At 39.1% G+C, this 21,188-nt stretch overlaps 1 protein-coding gene across 2 annotated transcripts in view; it reads right to left on the bottom strand.

The window, feature by feature from the left end:
- The window catches only part of RXFP1 (relaxin family peptide receptor 1), a 111,408-nt gene extending 90,636 nt beyond the window's left edge, over nt 1–20,772 (bottom strand). For both annotated transcript variants that reach the window (XM_049631233.1, XM_049631234.1), the window contains exon 1: nt 20,456–20,772. In XM_049631233.1, the coding sequence (XP_049487190.1) occupies nt 20,456–20,504 (49 nt within the window). In that variant the 5' untranslated portion in view covers nt 20,505–20,772. The remainder of the gene's footprint in view (nt 1–20,455) is intronic.
- Between the last annotated feature and the right edge of the window lie 416 nt (nt 20,773–21,188).

The following is a 21,188-nucleotide window of genomic DNA, read 5'->3' as shown; positions in this document are numbered from 1 at the left end:
GGGTGTTTGTCTACCACTTTTGTAATATTTTATAGGTTTAAAATTTTTCAACATAAAATTTAAAAAAGTTTAGTAAATATGTAATCTATTAAACCTACTATAGCTGAAAAGCTTTGTAAAGTTTCCAGGTTTTAAAAGTTTTATTATTTGAAAAATATTTAACCTCTCCTCTATCTGGTGTATGGGCACATAACCCACACAATTTTTGAATAAATATGAAGTTATCTGGACACTATCTATGTATGTGTGTGTGTAATATATGTACACTGTAAGATTTCTGAGAATTATGTGTGTGAGACACAAATAGCTTTAAATGCCAGACATATTATTTATAAGAGATGTCCTTCCATATTATCTGCGTGTTCATGACTTGGAGTTTGTAGTTATTCCCCCTATCTTTAACCCAAAGGACAATTTCAAAGGCATTTATAGGCTATGAGAGTTGCACAAGATTTTATCTGATGTGACATAGATGTCTCAAGGTACAGAGTAGGGATATTATACCTGAGGGGGAAATACAATAAGCAAGACTCTGAATATCATTAAGGGTCTGCTTCAGGCACCACTGACTATTGACTGACTGCATGTCCACAGGCTACAGGTTAAATGCCATTGCTTCCTTTTTAGAATTTCCAGGATGGCTATTATTTTGTTAATAACATCTGTCATGGACTTAATTTTAATGCTTTTCCATATAACTACTTATTATTCAGAAAAATCAAAGAGGTTTATTTAAATTTGAATACTGTATTTTCCTGCTTTTGCCTTTTCTTGGAATTATCACAACCTCAGACAATAGCAGTCCTCAAGACTCGCTCCACACACCAGCACCGCACGTCCGCAGTGTAGGCTAAGTGTGGCTGCTGCAGGGCAGGGAGAGTTATTCTTGGGAGTTCCCAGTTATGCCATTGTGGATTTTTTGTGCAGGTTTCATAACTTCTCAATTTCCTCTTGTAGAACACAGGGGTCAGTAAATCTTCCTTCCAGGTTTTTTGGTATGATTAGATGAAGCTAATGGATGTGAAAGAGTCTCTCACTGCCTTTCACAGAGATCACATGTAGTACGTGCGAATTTCCCTTCTACGTCCATTGTTTTTAATTTCTAGAGTATTTCTATTGTGAGAAAGAGAGAGCATGTGTGAGCATGAGTAGGGGAGGGGCGGAGAGAGAATTGTAAGCAGACCCCATGTCTAGAACAGAGGCAGACACTGGGCTCCATCTTACGACTGTGAAATCATGATCAGAGCCAAAATCAAGAGTTGGATGCTTAACTGCCTGAGCCACCCAGGCATCCCATGAATATATTTAATAGAATCCATTCCCTCTAATCAATCATTGACCCATGAAATTGTAAGCATAATGGGCTGAATATTGGCTGAGATGCTAAGAGTCACATGTAGCCCACTTTGATGCTAAGACCCCCTCTGATACCAAGTAGATATTGCCTATACCTCTCTCTTCTTACTGATGTCTACTGAGAATTAGTTAATATTCTCCTTAATCTTTTGTAGGGCACCCTCACCCTCAAACCTTTCATGATTGATTTCTAATGAACATAGCTATCTGTGGGTACTTATTTGTGTTGTTGACTGCCTGACTTCCTATTTCTGTCTAAATTGCCATCTCAGATTAAGCTGAAGCCTATACTGGGAGATGGTTGCTAATTCAGGTCACCAGGTTAAGCAGTGAGGAAGAATTCATCTTCTTTGGTCATATTCTAGTATGGCTTTTGCCAGCTGGGCTCTCTCCGAGTGTCTGCCTGCTGACCTGCCCATCTGTACCCAGCTCATTAGACCAATAAATGGGTTGGATGCTCATCTGTGGCAGGTAAGGGGAAGCACCATTCCTCCAGAATTGAATTATTAAGTAGAGCAGCTGTAGATTATATGGCCATTTTCCTACATATTCTTCTCTCCTTTAAAAGAAAATTCCTTTAGCTTCTCTCTGACCCTTAAAATTCCTTTTGCCTTTTCTCACCTTTCAGGGATAAAGGAATGGCTTTCTCTCTGCCCTCACTTCCCACCTGTGATCCTTTAGCAAGGGCTGGTGACTCTCTTTATAGCTATCCTGAATGTGCCAATGTCTTCTCCTCTTGGCTTTTTTCTTTCCTTATAGGGTCAGCCACTGTCTTTTCTTAGCTGTAGTTGTCTCTCACTTGGACTTCCTGCTTCTCTTTTCAACCTGTTCTCCATATAGCAGCCAGAGGGATCTTTCAAAAATAAATCACATCACAAAAATATCCTCTTTCAAAACTTATAATGTCACCCCATTGTTCTTAGGATAAAAATCCAAACTTTCTATCCTCCCCTTCTGACCTTACTTGAGTGAACCTTTCCTATTCACTGATTTGGTTTCTTTCCACTTTTCCTGCTTCACTTAATTTCATCCGTATTGACTGTCCTCTAGATGGGCTGTTTGTTCTTACTTTAGGGTCTTTGAGGTAGCTGTTCCAACAACCTGGATGCCTGGACTGTTATTCCCCTGGGTCATGGCTGATTATTCCTCATTATTCAGGTCTCAGCATAAATATCCCTGCCTTACAAAAACTGGGGTCACCTATCTCAAGTCCCTCCACATTCCTAGCTGGTTACTCTCCTATTACACTATTGGTTCCCTCCCCGCCCTTCTTCTTCACAACACTTATTTCTATCAGGGACATTTTATTTATTAGTTTATTTTTTTTTATTTGAATATTGCTCCCAGAATATAAATTCTCATAGGCAAGGGATCTTTCTTGTTTTGTCCACCATTAATTTCTGATGCCTGTATCAGTGCTAGACATATTGCAAGAACTCAAAAAAATATTAGTCAAAGGAAAGGAAGAATGAATAATTGTCTATGAATTTGAAACATTTGGAATAGTATTTTAAAATGGTGGTGCCTTGAAGATCTCTTTAAAGGCTGTGGCCTGGGCTTTTCTTCCAGACTCTGACTTGAGCTAGTTAGGGTCCAATTTCTATAAATATTCTCCAAACACATCCTGGGCCTGATGTTAGTGTAGTTGGCCATGAAGTCTTTGTTTCCTCAAAGGACATGAGGCCCTTTACCAGACCTATAGCAACTCTAGGGACCACAGATTTTTGTCTATGAAACAACTAGATAAAGGAAACTTAGTTGTATTTTTGGGGCAAGGGGAGGAAAGGAAGAGAAAATTAAGGGAAGAAAGAGATGCAAAGAGAAATATTTAAAATTAAGACTAGCTCTTCAGTATAGCTAGTGATGGAATAACACCATGTTTACTCCAGCTGTATTCTGTCATCCCATGATAGTAAAAATCCTAAAGACAGGTTGGATTTTAGATTTAGAATCTAGAATATATATCTGTAAGTGAACAAATAATATAATCACTATAATCAAGTGAACAAAAATCAATTTTCCTATATTAGCTAGGTTTTCATGAATTGACAAATTGGCATGGAATTTACTTTTTTAAGGAAAACCATAAACAGAACTTTGTGCATTCTATACGTGTGGAATTCTTCGCTCATCACTGTAAACCCTAAATAGTACATCAATATTGCAACTCTGGAATGTATGTGATTTTTTGAGTCTGTTATTTTTTAAAAATGTTTATATATTTATTTTGAAAGAGAGTGAGAGAGCACATGTGCATGAGTGGGGGAGAGGCAGAGAGAGAGAGAGTGAGGGAGAGAGAAAATCCCAAGCAGGCTCCACCCTCAGCATGGAGCCCAATGTGGTGCTCTATCTCATGACCATGAAGTCATGACCTGAGCCAAAATCAAGAGTAGGGCATGCAACCTACTGAGCCACCCAGGTGCCCTCTGTGTTATTTTTAAGAGTTAATATATTTTCCAAATATGCATTTAATTTACACCAGAAAGTAATTTATCCAGTGGAAGGATTTGTTCAGCTGAAAGCAAATGTCTTGTTTTTTTTTTTTGGTAAATGTATTGAAACTACTTTTTAGTTTTCTATGACTAGTAGTTGTAACATTTCTAATCATATTAGAAGCCATTAGCAATGGTTTTTACATAATGTTTACAATATTTCCCCAAAGAGCCCATTTTCAGTCATGTGTCTCTTTTTAGCACCATGATCTAACCAATTAAGCTAACTGGCCAACTGACTCATGTAGCTCCTTTAGTTTAATGCTTGAGTTAATAGTAACTTGCAGGAATACTATAATATGCTATTATTTTGAAGGTGTTCTGGACAAGCTACTTTTCTAGATAGCATGACCATGAATGTACAATTTTTAGGGAGATTAGAAGTATGCTGAGGGTCAAGGGCCTCTCTGATGCATGGTCAGTATTTGTGCCATAAACTTTCAGCACCATTTCACCCCATTCTTACTGTGCCCTTCATCAAGGAAAACTTTAAGAAATAATGAATGTACACTTGGGCCTAAAACTTATCACAAGTAGTGTTATCGATTAAAACATGAACATATTAAAGCAAAGGGTAAAATTATATCTTACAGATATTATGCCTTGGCTCTATGAACACAATATTTTAAGTTACTTATATAAATACTGTTTTTCCACTATGGTGAGGTCACTGAGTATTGTGAGTTGCTGAGTAAAATCCCTGAAGTTTGTTTACTGATACTTTCTTAGTAACAGCTTTGTGCTGCCAAGTTACTCATTGATTAAAGAGTAGAGATTGTACTTCTAGATAGTACCCTCCATTTGATTCAAATAAACACTGTGGCCACCTATTGTCCATTATCGTATGTACTTTTGTTAACAATGTTTTCTATTATGTTTTGTCTTCTGACTTATTTTCAAATTGGATCCCAAACTTTATGCAGTTAAAGAAAACAGTGAGAAAATAACACATGAAAAACAAGAAACATGTAAATACAGGCACAGAGTGGATCACAAGAGTTTTGGGAACTAGAAGTAGAGATAATAGTTGGATTTTTGTGGAGCGCAATGTCACAAAAGGCCAATATTATCATATTCAGTGTAGTAGACAAAAAGTTTGTCTTGTATTCCACACATATTTTGTGTATTTTATAGGTACTAGACAGGGAGAAAATACATTAAAAATGTATCAAGGTCCTATGAAAACAATGTAAAACCCAGCAGCTAACTTGACTTGGTCACAGTCTTCTCTAGTGACTTGAGTGCAGTGGACACTTCCTTTAAGGGTTGTTTTCAACGGCTCAGTGATCTAGAAACCACTTTTGGTAAGCTGCTGGGATAACTTCCTAAAAGATAAATCTCTTTATATCATTCTGTGCATATATGACGAAGTCCATTGTTGAGCGTGGTTTACAAAGACTACATAATCTGGTTCCAAAGATCTTCTAGCTTCTCTAACTCCAAGCACTTGCTTTAGCCCTATTTCTTAAGCCACCCAAACTTCCCATCATTTCCTAAACCTGCCATGCCATTTCCTGCCCGCACTCTACCTGTTCCTGCCACTGCTTTCTCTTTTTTTCCCCCAGGAAACAGTAAGTGGTAGATCTGAATTGAGTTCAGATTGCTTGATCAGTTTGCTTATCTGTAAATGGGAATAAAAATATTTGTCCTATAAAATGAGAGATAACATACCATAATTAAGTATCATGACTTTGGTGCTTGTATGATGAGTGGAAAGAACTCAGACTTGGGTGCCAGATAAACCCGAGTTCAAGTTCTAAATTAAGCACTTACGAGCTGGTGATCTTAGCAAGTTTCTAAATCTGAGGCAGTCCCTCATGTAGAGAGAGGAGAATACATTACCCTTCAAGGTTCATGTGAGGATTTAATTAGACAACACCCTGACGTGTTTATCTTCAACCAGAACTTCAATAATGTAACTGACTCTAATTACAACTTCAGCAATATTAAGTAATTCATGTTAATAATCAGAATATGGTAGCTTTCGTCTAGTACATTTTGTGTATCTAAGACAGCACATTATAATATATATTAAACTTTTGCAACAATTACCCTGGAATAAATTTACAAGTAGTGTAGATTCCTGGAGACTGATTGGAGGATGTGTGATAGCACAGCTTCTGGTGGAGGAGAGCATCATGTCAGACCACTCTTTGTTCCTTCCTAATATTTATCAGAAACTCTATTGTTTTACAGATTCTTATTTTTTTAAGCTTATTTATTTATTTTGAGACAGAGACAGAGAGAGAGAGAGAGAGAGAGAGAGAGAGAGAGAGAGAGTAGGGGAGGGATAGAGAGAGGGCTCGATCCCATGAACCAAACCCATCATGATCTGAGCCGAAACCAAGAGTCTGATGCTTAATGGACTGAGCCACCCAGGTGCCCCTCACATATTCTGGAAGAAAGATAATAGATAGACACAATGATTTGCGATTTTTCACAATCTGAATAAAACTTTTATGTTTTGGTGTTTTCATCTATAATAATGTACAATATTATAATATTGTGTTGTTAGAACAGGAAAAGAAAGCATACAGTAAAATGTAGGGAAGAGAGATTAAAAATAAAAATTACAGAAAAGGTAGGTGTAAGTGAAATAAGAGAAACCAGTTTGGGCAACAGAATGAAAGAGTGGAAGGAGATGGTACCAGAAAGAATATAAGATTTGTGTCATGATATTTGAATTAGGATCCAAATAGGATGGGCACATTTTCATGTGACTTAAAAAACAACAAAACCACCAAATGAAGATATTCCTTTGATAAAGTGAATAACCCTACCCACCATTATTTAAGTTGTGAATATTCTGATTTTTCTTTAGAATTTTCTTGAAAGTGAAAATAAATAAGTACTGAAGGACTCAGAGCACTGAGGTTTTCCCCAACCTATAGAGGTGAGTAAGCATGTGTGATGTCCTTAAAGCAGTTTTTTTTGAACTTGGGGGGAACCAAATGGGAGGATGAAGCACCCTGTCAACTTGGAATCCAAAACTCCATTGGGGAAGGGGGAAGGCGAAAATCACTGAGGGAGCTTGGGGGATTACCCAAACAGAGGTGATTTCTTGTCCCAAATCCAAATATGCAGTCCAAGGAAAGGGCAAGTCTCTAGCAGAAGCCATGTGCCCTGAGTGATGTGAGGGGCCGGGGGAGCTGTGGCACAGAGGTAAGTCAGAACAGGGTCTGAATCAACCTCAAATTGCCCCAGGGTTCCTGGCAGATGAAGGACATTTGAGGATTTCTTATGCTGTTCCGAGAAGGCTGGCTATGAGCAGACAGTCAATGTAGGTGGGCATTGTTGCTGGGTGAGAAGCATGTGGATTATCTGGTAGCTGGAGAACATGAAAGTGTTTGAGTGCTTTGGTGAGTGCTGATGCCAAAATCCAACAGAGGAGCTAAACCTCACACAGGACTGACGAAGTTACTGTAGATGTTCATCTCTCCACCTGTCCTCCACTTTCATGTTTCAGAAGCTTTCTCTGAGCCTAGATGCTATTGGGCAGAAGGGGAAAATGGGTGGAGTGGATAAGAATTCTTAGGTGATTAAGACTGTATCTTTAAAAAAAATTATTTTAATGTTTATTTAATTTTGAGAGAGAGAGACAGAGAGACAGACAGAAGGTGAGTGGGGGAGGGCCAGAGAGGGAGGTAGTGTGAGAGAATCCCAAGCAGGCTTTACACTGTCAGCACAGAGCCCAAGGCAGGGCTTGAACTCACGAACCATGAAATCATGACCTGAGCCAAAGTTGGACGCTTGCTTAACTGACGGAGCCATCTAGGTGCCCTTAAAGTTCCTGATTTTTAAACCAAGCTACTTTGAATTAGCAAATTTAAATGTTTATCATTTTATGTAGGAGTCATGAGCTCTGAGTTTAGTCACAGAAACAAAATTTCACTTTTATGCATCTGAGATTTGTGGCCTAAAAATAAAAATTTGTGTATTATACACTATGTCTGGTTTTGATATACTTAATATTAATGATCGGACAAAGCGATTATTCTGTGTGTGTGTGTGTGTGTGTGTGTGTGTGTGTGTGTGTAATAGTTTACATCCTTTCCCTGCACCCTTAAATTTTATGACCAGAATGTTGGCATTGCCTTTTAACCTTCTTCTCTGAACTTCTCCCCTACCCTGTGTTTTCTGAGGGGAAAAAAACGCGAGAGGTGAATTTTCCTGAAAAAAGTAGACTAGAAAACACATTTTGTGCCCAAGGAGACCGTGTGGCAGAGGAGTGTGCTATGTCAGGAGTGTGTTAGGAATGAGGGTTGAGTGATGGGGGGCAGGAGACTGAAGGGAGGCCATGCAGTCTTGCATCCAAGAAAGAAATCTGGGGAGAGGAGTCAAAAAGTTCTTGGAGATTGAAGAGTAATAGAGAAGAGAGGCCATGGGACTTCAGTAGGATTCGTGTAGATTGCATAAAATGGAGGAGTCTAAATTTTTCGGAGGCATGAATAAAGGGAACGCCCTTGTTCTGTACGAGTGTCATTAAATGTGAACCCATTCTGGGATTGGATCACATATAATAAAGTTTATGCTGGTACTAACACCACCACCAACACATGAATGCCTCTGTTAGTTCCTTATCCTGCCTCTACGTCACAGACTGCTGGGTGATTTCACTGAATTCTTTAATGTCTTAAAACTTACTGCCCATCTGCAAACACTACTTATATTTATTCCATATGACGTGGCATCATTCTTGCTTTCATTCCTCCACAACACACTGCCTTGTCAGGTTCCATTCTTCTTGATCACTACCACATTCACTCCTCAGTTATCTGTTCAGATATTCATTATAGCTGTACCATAAGCAAAATGTGGAGGGGATTTAATCAGGACAAAACATTTGGCCTTGACCTATCTGTTCACATCTTAAGTTGATAATTCTAGCCTGTGTCTATTTGTACCCATCTTATACAACAGGCATTAAAGCTGTCATAGGTTGTAAACTCCTAGAGAGAAGGGAATGAGTCTGTTTAATTTCTTCATGCAGCTCCTCCTAGGTAATGACTACAATGGACCATGAGAATAATATTGAAGCCACTGTATATTACCAGCATAGAAACTTTGAAAAAGATGCCTAAGAGCCAGGAGAATGACGAAAAGATTTGTACAGATTTTTTGCCACTAAAGTGGATTTGATGGACAAATGATTTGCTCCATTATTTCAGGTCAACACTGGGGATGAATGCTCAGTTGCTGAGAAAAGTTATGGGGTTTCAACAAACAAAAACAATCCCTCTTTCCAGGGAGCCTGCACTGTTGTGCCGTGGGCCTCAAGATCGGGGGTAAGGGCTGCAGGCAGAAGGGAAGAAACGAAAATCTAAATTTAACTTAGCTAAACTAGCCAGCTCTCCTGATTTTACCACAAAGAGGGAGGTTAAGTGGAGGTTAGGAGAATTGAACAGAAAGCATGACCGATGATGTCTTCTTGTCCAAGCTGGAAACGTGTGAGAAAGTAGAAACATTTATAAACCATGAAGCAGTTTTGCGGTGTCCAATAAATCAGCCACAACCAGGAGAGCAAATCTTCTGGACCATTGAAAATGAGTCAAACATTTCTAGCCTGCGCTGGGAAAAGCCTATTAAAATATCCAAAGGCTGGGGGTGAGCAGGAAGATGAGGGCAGAGGCTGAAAAGGAAAGACAAGGATCAGAGGTTTTGCGAGTGACCGAGGTAGTGGTGCCAGTTGTGTTCTGTCTCAGAAGCTAGTGCCTGATGCACCCGAGAGCTTAATCGGTTCTTTCCCTTAATTTATACCTGCACCATGGAACCTGGACAAAAGCTTTATCAAAACAGCTTTGTGTGGTAACTTACGTGATTTCTCTCAGATCCAGGCATGCACATCTCATGTCCATCAGCATGTTTTATCCTATAACATTTCAATTTCGAATCTATGAAGTAAGATTTATCTGCTTGAATGGCTACAACACAGGAACCTGTAGGGTGATAATTCCCTTATACCGTGAGGATCAGATGGGGGCACCATCTTACTAAATGCTTCAAAAATGAGCCAGAATGTCCGTGAATGCAGGTAGCTGCAGAATGGATTGTGCATATGTGATCTGTCGAAAACCTGTTTAATAGGGAACTATCCTTCATGAAGGTCCTAATTCATGAGGGGGGATATTAAGGATAAGAGGTGGGTAGAACTAAGAATTCTGGTTGCAAGATGTGCGACCAAGAGACGAGAGTTTCTTTTTGTGTGTGTTTCGTCACGAGGTACGGTGAGTCTGAGGAATAGAGAGAATGGTTAGGATGTAAAGGGAGAAATCAGGTGGTAGCGAGGGTGCAGAGGAGCTTGTTGATTAGAATTAGAAATCAATATCTGGGCCTCTTGGAAGTCAGGGAAGGAAATGCTGATTCCACTTGGCACTAAGCAGCCTGAATGTGGGGGAGATGAAAAAGAGGAGAAACTGAGCACGCAGCAGGATCAATCCCTGAAGGAGGTGGGAAAGTGGCCAAGGAGACGTGTTCAGTGTCGTCATACCCACTTCATCTCAATGCAAAGCCTGCCTCCCCCCATAGGATAAAGAGGAAATCAGCCTGGCATGGTAACAGACAGCTTATTACCAGTGTGGGATGTATTTGCTACCAAATCATGAATCGTTAATGCCTTTGGGTAGCTTCGCGCAGCAGTGAGGATGCGTTGCATTGCTTCTCTACGTGTCTCTGCCATCTCCTTGAAGTTGGGAGACGTGTGGCTACCATCTCAGGGAATTGTGTGTGTGTGCTGAGGCAGGGCAAGGGAGGAAGGAGCAAGTTAGGGTGACTCTATTCAGTATGAACACGGTCTCAAATGTATCTCCCTTCTCTGGGCACCAGCCTCGGCACAGGCAGAATGAAAGAAGACACAGTATTCTTTTTTGGGGGAGAGGTGATGGGAGAGGTCAAGTGTGTAGGTATTTGGCAACCAAGCTATTTGGGGTTACCTGGAGAAAAGAAAGCATCTGTCTGAAACTAGAAGTGTCAGGAAGTGGGTCGCTTTGGTGGCTCAGTAGATTAAGTAGCTGACTCTTGATTTCAGCTCAGGTCACGATCTCACGGCTGTGAGTTCCAGCCTTGTGTCAAGCTTTGTGCTGACAGTGTGGAGATTCTCTCTCTCTCCCACTCTCTCTGGCCCTCCCCTGCTGTTTTTTTTTTTTTTCTCTCTCTCTCTCTCAAAATAAATAAATAAACTTAAAAAGAACAAAAAAAAAGAAGTGTTGGGCAGATCCTGGTAGTTTACAAATTACTCCTGAGAAGTTGACAAAGTTTCTTCCATTGTGGCTTCACCTGACACCTGTATAGCAATCTTCAGCCTCAGGTTTCCTACAGCATATCAAGACTCCTCCACCTTAGATGGAACACCCCCAAGGGCCAGATTCAGTACCTGAGGAGCATGGGATGGAAAGGGCTGTATCTTTTTTTTTTTTTAATTTTTTTTTTTAACATTTATTTATTTTTGAGACAGAGAGAGACAGAGCATGAACAGGGGAGGGTCAGAGAGAGGGAGACACAGAATCTGAAAGAGGCTCCAGGCTCTGAGCTGTCAGCACAGAGCCCGACGCGGGGCTGGAACTCACAGCCCTCACGGACAGCGAGATCATGACCTGAGCTGAAGTCGGCCGCTTAACCGACTAAGCCACCCAGGTGCCCCGAAAGGGCTGTATCTTTAAGGAAAATGTAGTTGTCTGAGGGATAGCATGGGAATATGGACTGGAGAGGGAATAGAGATAATGAAAACATCCACTGGATCTTAATCACTTGGAGATTTATAAAAGCCCCTTTCGTTAAAGTTCCTCTGGGCCTGACTGCAAGCATGGACTTGGAGAAGTGTGATCAGACCCTTCTCTCCCTGCTCATTCTCTCACTGGCTGTGAGAATGATTTAAAATGTTTATCTACCAGGCAGGTATGTGAATAATGATTATACTAAGCTTAGTGTATTGGCAAAATCTTAATCTTTAAGGCTAGGATTTTGGGTGATAATAAATTTGTTTTAATAACACCATTGTAGGTTCTCTCTACTTTAAGGTGACATTCTACCCTTCTACATTTCCTGCCCTTCTTGCCTTACATATGGAATTGGAGGCCCATTTTTAAGAGTAAGTAAAGAATAATACAACTGATGACAAAAGGGAACACAGCTATATGGCCTCAGTTTCTTGCTATGTAAAAAATGAGGGTGTTGTACTCTATAAGTTTTTGACTTTCCCCTGAACTCAAAAGTCTGATTTTATGAGACTTAAATTAAAAAAGTACTTGAGAGACAGAAGATGAAACTGTCTAACTAGATAGTAATTCACTAAAGATTCAGATGCTGGAAACAGAAAAAAAACTTACTATTTTTCTTTAAATAGATAAGAATTAAGAGAAATGATTAGGGGACAGCAGTGTAATTAGATGTTTTAATCAATTAATTAGCTCATATAATTGGATGGCCTTTCAGTTCAAGTGCATATTCAATCCTCTAATAAAAACAAAAAAAATTTTAAATGTTAGTTGCCTTTTAAGAAGGGTGAATCTTGGGGCGCATGAGTGGCTCAGTCGGTGAAGCGTCCAACTTCGCCTCAGGACATGATCTCGCAGTCTGTGGGTTTGAGCCTCGTGTTGGGCTCTGTGCTGACAGATCAGAGCCTGGAGCTTGCTTAGGATTCTGTGTCTCCCTGTCTCTTGGCCCCTCCCATGCTCATGCTCTGTGTCTCTCTGTCTCTCAATAATAAATAAATGTTAAAAAAAATTAAAAAAAAAAAGAAGGGTGAATCTTACTATTAAAGACTGTATCAGATTGTCTGCGTTCCTTTTTGTAGCTAATCATGTGGTGACATTTTGGTTCAACAGAGCACCTTGACCAAAGGTGGACCTGGAGTTGAGTTTGGAGACAGGGGCTCAGGCCAGAGAGCTGTGTGTGTGTGTGTGTGTGTGTGTGTGTGTGTGTGTGCGTGTGTGTTAAATGTTTATTTATTTGGGAGAGAGAGCGAGAGAGCGAGAGCTCTTGCATGAGTGGGAGAGAGGCAGAGAGACAGGAGAGAATCCCAAGCAGGCTCTATGCTATTAGAGCAGAGCCTGATGCAGGGCTTGATCCCACGACCCTGGGAATATAACCTGAGAGGAACAAAGAGTTGGATGCTTAACTGACTGAGCTCCCAGGTGCTCCTATGTTGTTCTTCACTATGGAGGAGAACTTGAGTTCCGGAGACAATATCAGGGAGGGGTGATAGGTTGAGGAGGAATGATGGAGAGAGAGAGGTGGAGAGAGGAACTGGTGTAGTTGTCAGAGGCAAGGCCTAGAGCATCCAGTGCAACGGCCCTGAGAGTCCTCCTCACAAAGGATAATCCTTGGAGGTTTTTTTCTTTCTTTCTTTTTTTTTTTTTTTTTGAGAGTATTGATTATTAAAAAAAAGGATATATTCATTATTATGGGGGATTTAAGAAATAAGGTGACCCTAGTAAATTGAGGTAATATTGAAATAATTATAAAATGAATCTACTTAGCAAAAAAAAAAAATCAAACAAATTACTATAAACTACAACTATTTAGCAGGAAAGTATCAGTTTCTTTAAAAAAAATTTTTTTTAAACGTTTATTTATTTTTGAGACAGAGAGAGACAGAACATGAACGGGGGAGGGGCAGAGAGAGAGGGAGACACAGAACCGGAAGCAGGCTCCAGGCTCTGGGCCATCAGCCCAGAGCCCGACGCGAGGCTTGAACTCACTGACCGCGAGATCATGACCTGAGCTGAAGTCGGACGCTTAACCGACTGAGCCACCCAGGCGCCCCGGAAAGTATCAGTTTCTAACACAAGTAACAGGAGACCTCACTTTATACTATGCTTTTTTTTTTTTTTTTTTTTAACTTGACTTCTAGCTTTGCTGTAACAGAGAACAAAACCTAAATTTGAAATATACATGACGTGCCAGCCCCTGCTTATCTTCAAAGAAGGACAAAGCTTTTGGTTGTTCTGATCAGGGTGATGGGTGAAGGTGCAAAAAGGATGAGACAGTATTGGATGACTATGTACAAGAAGTAGAGCTACTGAGGTTGTGGGGATATTGAGGGGAGAATATATCCAGGAGGAGGGGGAGGTAAACTGACATAGGAATGGAGTAAACATTTATTGGTACTTCTAATGTGTATAGTTCCATGTCATGAGATACAAACAAAAGTGCTTTCTAAGAAAAATCCTAAGATCAATACAAGTGGAGTCTAATTTTCTATTCATTCAAATTATTTACTTGTGTATCCTAATTCCTCAGTTGGGGGGCACTGAGAGATATACGAAGAGCAGATGGCACCAGCTCATAGGAGGAGAGCCATAAATAATGGGCATGGATTTCTTCAACTTCCCTGGGATGGGGAGGGCCTCACCTGGGGATGTGCAACCTGCTGTTGTTTGGATTTACTAGTTTTATGACTCTGGGATGGTCAATAGTTCTTTTTTGCTTAATCTCTGAAATGGAGAAATATCTGATTTGCCTGTAGGCCAATGGGCTAGATTAGAGGATCTGTTAAAATCCCCTTTAATTCTCAGATATTATGGTATTAGAAAATATTAGAACTGAATCATGTTTTGCTAGCATAGGCTTTTCAGGGAGACAGGCTTGGAATCAAATCTGTTTTGCAACAATTACTAGCGAATGGTGCCAGGCATACTACTTAATATTTCTCATTTTCTGTTTCTTCTTTTGCTAAATGAGAATATCTCTTTGTGTTTTTATAGGGGTAAAATCAGATAATGTTTATAAAGCACTTAGTACACAGTTCGTGGTTCATGGGAAATTCTCAATAAGTGGTAAATATAAAAACAACCACATCTATAACCACAATCATAGTCCTTGAAATCAAATGGTATGAATGCTTATAGTTTTTCAGACAAAACAAAGAACAAAAAAACACACCTAACTAGAATACCCAATTCCAAGCATTTCACTTTGCACTTCACTTTGCAAACAAGTTTGTCCTAATGTGCGAAATTATGCTTGCAAAACTATTTAGTTTTGTTCACAAATATTTAGTTCACAAATATAATCATGTCTTTCCTTGATGCAGATTATGATGATGTATTTGCACAGATCTGTTAATTTTCTTCCTATTCGAAACTTAAAAATATTATTCCAAACTCACAGCAAGAACAATAAAAAATTATTAGTAACCTTCACAAACATAGGGCAGCATAATAGATACTTCTGTAGTGTGCACATTGGAAAGTTTATTCTCTCATCTTTTGGATATGGGTAAATATGCCAGTATTCTCTTTTTTTTATATACTAATGGTCGGTTCTGGAAAAACCCTTTCCTTTCTTCTTCTGAATGGTTTGAGAAAAAAATATTAGAAGGTACGCCTGTCGTAGGACTTAAGGCAAAGCTCAGATGGTCTTGTAAGTATCCATTTGAAATTGAAAAGTGAGGACGTGGTGCATCTAAGTGGCTTAGTCGGTTGAGTGTCCGACTTTGGCTCAGGTCATGATCTCACGGTCTGTGAGTTTGAGCCCCATGTCGGGCTCTGTGCTGACAGCTTGGAGCCTAGAGCCTGCTTCAGATTCTGTGTCTCCCTCTCTCTCTCTGCATCACACTTTGTCTCTCTCTCCCTCTCAAAAATAAATAAACATTAAAAAAAGTTAAAAAAAAAATGAGGACGTTCCCAGCTGTGCCAGCTCTTGGCAAAATACTTCAGTGGATCAAGTTTATGTTTGGGCCTCTTCTATTTCCTATTTCCTCACTTGTTCTCCGTCTATCCAAAGTATTGAGTGATTGTTTTTGTTTAATGATACTGGTTAAGTAATAAGTAAAGCATTTGCTGATAAGGACTTAAGATACAATTCTTCCTGGGGATTGTTTTTTAACTTTTAATTTCAAAATATTATGGACTCAAAAGAAGTTGCAAAAATAGCACAGAGAAGTCCTATATACCCTTCACCCAGTTTCCCCAATGGTAAAATCTTGTATAATCATAGTACATTATCGAACTAATAAATCAACACTGGCATAATACAACCAACTAGACTATACACAGAGGAATTTTTATTATTTATTATTATTATTTTTTTAACATTTATTTATTTTTGAGAAGAGAGAGACAGAGCATGCATGGGGGAGGAGAGAGAAAGAGGGAGACACAGAATCTGAAACAGCTCCAGGCTCTGAGTTGTCAGTACAGAGCCCGACGCGGGGCTCAAACTCACAGACTGGGAGATCACAACCTGAGCCGAAGTCAGACGCTTAACCAACCGAGCCACCCAGGCGCCCCAAGACAGAGGAATTTTTAAAGAATTAGAAATTCTCAAGGGTCAAAGAAAACCTTTTTTATATCTAAATGTTGCCCCTGTCTGTGTGCACCTAGGTTTTTGCCCCTGTCTGTTTGGGAATCCTAGATTAACTTTCTGTCTTCTCCACTCTACCCCTTCAGAGCAGGGATCATGCTTTAGTCACCCCTTAGTCTTATTGCTTATTAAGGTCATTGGCATTCAAAAAGTATTTTTGGTTAACAAGGTGACTAATAATTGCTTAGGTCTTTATACACATTATCTCTCAGAATGTTCATGGTCTAGGGGAAAGACTATAGACTTGAAAAACATTCAAATCCTGGTATTTATTAGCTTGAGTCTTGTGACAAGGTACTGAATGTCCTTGGGTCTTGCCTTCCTCACGTATCTCATTACATCTACATAATAGAGTTGTTGTAAAATTCAAGGAGGTAATTTATGTAAAAAAGAAGCAAACATAAGGGCTTGGGATGTGGTTAGGGTAAAATATTTTATTGCCATTTTATAAACTAAGGGTCAATGATTTTATTGCCATTTTACAAACTAAGGCTCAGGGAAGGTCAGTCATTGCTGCAAATCTTAGAGCGGATACATAAAGTGCTGCTAAGCACCTTAGACCAGCAGCCTTCCATGATAGCACATTGTCTTTTCCAGGCCACTGGAAGAGTAGATTAAAAAAACAAAGAAAGAAACAAACAAACAAACAACCACCACCACAGGGAAGTTACAGAGATTTAAGATTTTGTCCTTATGTAGTTGTTAACTTCTTTTGCTATGTGCATAGGAAACCCTCTCTTAGTGGAGCTGGATGATGAGATAAACTAGAAGGTCAATCATGGGTGTGGGGTGCTATTTTAGAGGTCCCTGCCAAATGCCCGTCGTTCACCCTCCCCATTCCCTTGACACCCTATAGCGAGGAATGCTGCTTGCCAAACTGCATCAGATGTTTATATCCTCATCCCTTGCTGAAGGCATGGAGGGATGAGAAATTGGAGCCCTTAAGTATTCACAGTACATTGTCAAAATTTGTTTTTAAATCACAAATTAAACTTAATTTTTAAAATCACAAAATAAACTTAAATTTAAAAAGTTGGAGGGGGGTGCCTGGGTGGCTCAGTCAGTTAAGTATCTGACTTAGGCTCAGGTCTTGATCTCATGGCTTGTGAGTTCAAGCCCCATGTTGAGCTCTGTGCCGACAGCTCAGAGCCTGGAGCCTGCTTCAGATTCTGTGTGTGTGTGTGTGTGTGTGTGTGTGTGTGTGTGTCTCTCTCTGCCCCTCCCCTACTCACGTTCTGTCTCTCAAAAATAAATAAACATTTTAAAAAAGTTGGAGGGTTTTGACATCATCATCATCTACTTTTATTTTCTGCTCATGAAATAATTTTTTTTAACAAAAGAGAATATGTAAACATGGAAATTTTTTACTAACCTGAATTGGCTGGAAACACATTAGCCAAAGTTGCTTTTCAACTTGCTCTGATCACCTTTTTTTTTTTTTTTAAAGTTTATTTATTATTTATTTTGAGAGAGAGGGTGCACAGGAGGGGCAGAGCGAGAGAGGAAGAGAGACAGAGAATCCCAAGTAGGCTCCACACTGTCAATACAGAGCCCAAAGTGGGGCTCAAAGTCATGAAATGTGAGATTATGAGCTGAGCCAAAACCAAGAGCTGGACACTTAACAGACTGAGCCACTCAGGCAACCCTGCCCTCAACACCTTTTACATACCCTTGAATTCCTCATATTAGAATGTCTAATTCTAATTGGAAGTATCTTTTTGGCCTATTTAATCTATTCATTTCATTGAAATGGAATAGGAGATGGTAAAATATGTTATTGATTTATGAGGCTGTTGGCTACAAATGTCAAAAACTCGGGTAGCTTAAATACTTGGATTACAGTGAGAAACATTCCATTTTTGGTGGTGGTTTGCAATTTGTTTTTTGGTCCTCTAATTAATAAAATGGGTAATGGGTCTTAAATGTAGGAACTGAAACCATGAAACTTCTGGGACAAGACATAGAACAAAGCTCTTTGACATGGATTTTGGTAGTGATTTTTTGGATATGGCACCTGAAACACAAGCAACACAATACAAAATAAACCAGTGGGAGTGCCCCAAACTAACAAGCTTCTGCACACCAAAGAAAACCATCAAAAAAGTGAAAAGAAAACATACAGAAAAATATTTGCAAATCATATATGTGATGTGGGGTTAATATCCAAAAACATAAAAAGAACCCATGCAATTCAGTGGCAAAAAACCAAATGACCCAATTGAAAGATGGGCAAAGGACCTGAATAGATGTTTCTCCAAAGACGACATATTTCAACAGAGCCAACAGGTGCATGAAAAGATGCTCAACATCACCAGTCATGCACAAGGAAAAGGTAAATCAAAACCACAATAAGATATCAGTTCACACTTTTTAGAATGGCTATCATTAAAAGGACAAGGGTAAGAAAGCTGGCATGGATGTGGAGGAAAGGGAACCCTTCCACACTGTTGATGGAATTGGAACTGGAAATTGGTATACTCACTAAAGAAGGACCCTCAAAATGTTAAAAATACAACTACCATATGACCCAGCAATTGCACTTCTGGGAGTATATCCAAAGGTAATAAAAACACTAACTCAAAAAAAGATACATACCCCTGTATTCATAGCAGCATTACTTACAATAGTCAAGACATGAAAACAAGCTAAATGTCCGTCAGTAAATGAGAGAATAAAGAAGTTGTGGCCTATATATGCAATGGAGTAGTATTCAGTGATTAAAAACAACAACAAGAAAATTCTACCATTTGCAAAACATGGATGGACCTTGAACGCATTATGCTAAGTGAAATAAGGTAGACAGAGAAAGACAAATACTGTATGATCTCACTTATATCTGGAATCTCTACAACAAAAGGAAAGTCTCAAAACTCATGGAAAAAGATGAAATTTGTGGTTGCCAGAAATAATGATGGGAGGTAGAGGAAGGTGCTGTATGATGTACAGGACAATTGTTAAAAGAGTAAATCCTAAGAGTTCTCATCACAAGGAAACAATTTTTACCCATATTTCTTTTCTTCTTTCTTTTCTTTTATACTGTATTTATATAAGATGGATGTTAGCTGAACCTATGGTGTCATCATTTCACAATATATATAAATCAAACCATCGTTCTATAGGACTTAAACTTACACAGAGATGTATGTCAGGTATTTCTCAACAAAACTGGAATGAAAAATGGAGTACCAGCTACCAAGATTAGAGATAGAGAAAGCTAAGAAATAGGATGCTTTTCCAGGATTCTGAACTGTTTCCTCGGTTTCAATGCCGTCTCCCACCCTCTGACCATTAAAAGTAAGGTATACCGGAGACCAAGAGAGGAAAGGAAAAAAAAAAAAATCACTTTGATGCAGTACAGGCCATCGGAACTGGGAAAGTTAGGATTGAAATTTACTTGGAGATATTCTCAATAGAATATCTCAGTGAAAACCACCTTCTGCAAACTTTGAAGACATGGAGGAGTGTAAACATGCGTGTGAATTCTAAATGTGTTAAAGTTTGTCATTCCCAGCATCATAAGGTGTTAAAGACACCCAGAAAGTTTTCTTTCTTGATTTCCTTGGACTGTCTCATAATTTAGTACCTAAGAGACATAAACATTTTATTTCTACTTACATAATATAATTTAAAGAGGGTGTAATGCATAATGCCTCTCCTTTGATTAAAAAAATGTTTTTTTCTGAAAAATAAACTACAGCATTCATGGAGAAAGCAAAAATTGTCATAGTAACAAAAGTAAAAATGCCCATCTGGGCTCCTGGTGTGTCTGTGCCTTTCACTGCTTTGTGCTTTTCCTTTTTTTTTTTTTCCAAGGCATAGCAAGAGATCTTGTTGAATAAAAAAGATTTTATGAATGCATTTCTCAGTGAGAAGGCACACCTGTGATATCAAATCACAAAGGACCGGGACCACAAAGTGTTAAAACTACACAGAAAGCTGAATACACGTAAAGTCTTTCCCAGAATATTTCAATGGGCATCTTACTTGAACACGATCTCTTTAAGGACTGCTTCTCTTAAAACATTATAAAATTACTTATAAAATAATTATTGCTTAAACAAATTGGTTTTTATGAAGCATAGGTTTGTATGTCACGTTAATCTTGCTCAACTATTGACTCTGCCAGGATAGTCCAGTTTCTAATATAAATACCAGAAATGAGTTAAGAATAATTCTGAAGTGAGATTACAATTTTATCAGAAAAAAATTATCTCAAAAGCATAAATGTAAGTAATAAACATTTGTAATTGTGATTAGTTCATACAATATTATTAAGGTATATAAAATTAAATGCTGAGCATACTTACAATATTTACCCAAAATTAAGATGTAGAAGAAGACAGGACCAGATGTCATTTCCTTCTTTCTGAGCAACTGATTAATAAAAGTGAATACAATTTGGTCTTGGTTTCTGAGTCGCACACAGCTCACGGTGGTTGTGTGCTATTTCTGTCTGCAATCTTAGCAGCTACAAAGCAGTTCACCCTCCTTCCTCTCTCATTTCCTCTCCCTCTCTTTCCATTCCCTTTTCTTTTCTTTCTTCCTTTCTGTTTCTCAGAATCTCTCCTCCCACCCTCCTTTGCAAAAAGTCTTAATATCCTTCTTTACACCCTCTCCACACACACCCCCCCAGCAGACGTGCGCGCGTGCGCACGCGCGCGCATACACACACACACACACACACACACACACACACACACACAAAAGAGGGAACACAAAGCTGAGCAGTGAGCAAAAGTTTCAGACAGAGAACATACAAGCTCTTCTTGACTCTAAACATCTTGTTTCTATGTCCTGCCGCAGTGTACAAATGAGAGTGTGTGTGAACTGACAAATGTCTGAGCTGATCAAAGTCACACTACTAGAAAGAAACTGAGCTAGAGATACATTACAAATGAAAACTATTTTTTCTCCTCAGTGACTTGGGACTAGGAAAAGAACAGAACTACACGGGGCAAAATGCCTTTGTGGAATTAACTATAAGGCAAGGATTAAAATGTAACTGTAGCATTCTTTTGTGATCTGAGTTTAGGCATTTGA

Source organism: Panthera uncia, chromosome B1, assembly GCF_023721935.1.
Source record: "Panthera uncia isolate 11264 chromosome B1, Puncia_PCG_1.0, whole genome shotgun sequence".
Classification (NCBI taxonomy): Eukaryota; Metazoa; Chordata; class Mammalia; order Carnivora; family Felidae; genus Panthera; species Panthera uncia.
This window is presented reverse-complemented; position numbering and strand designations above follow the sequence as displayed.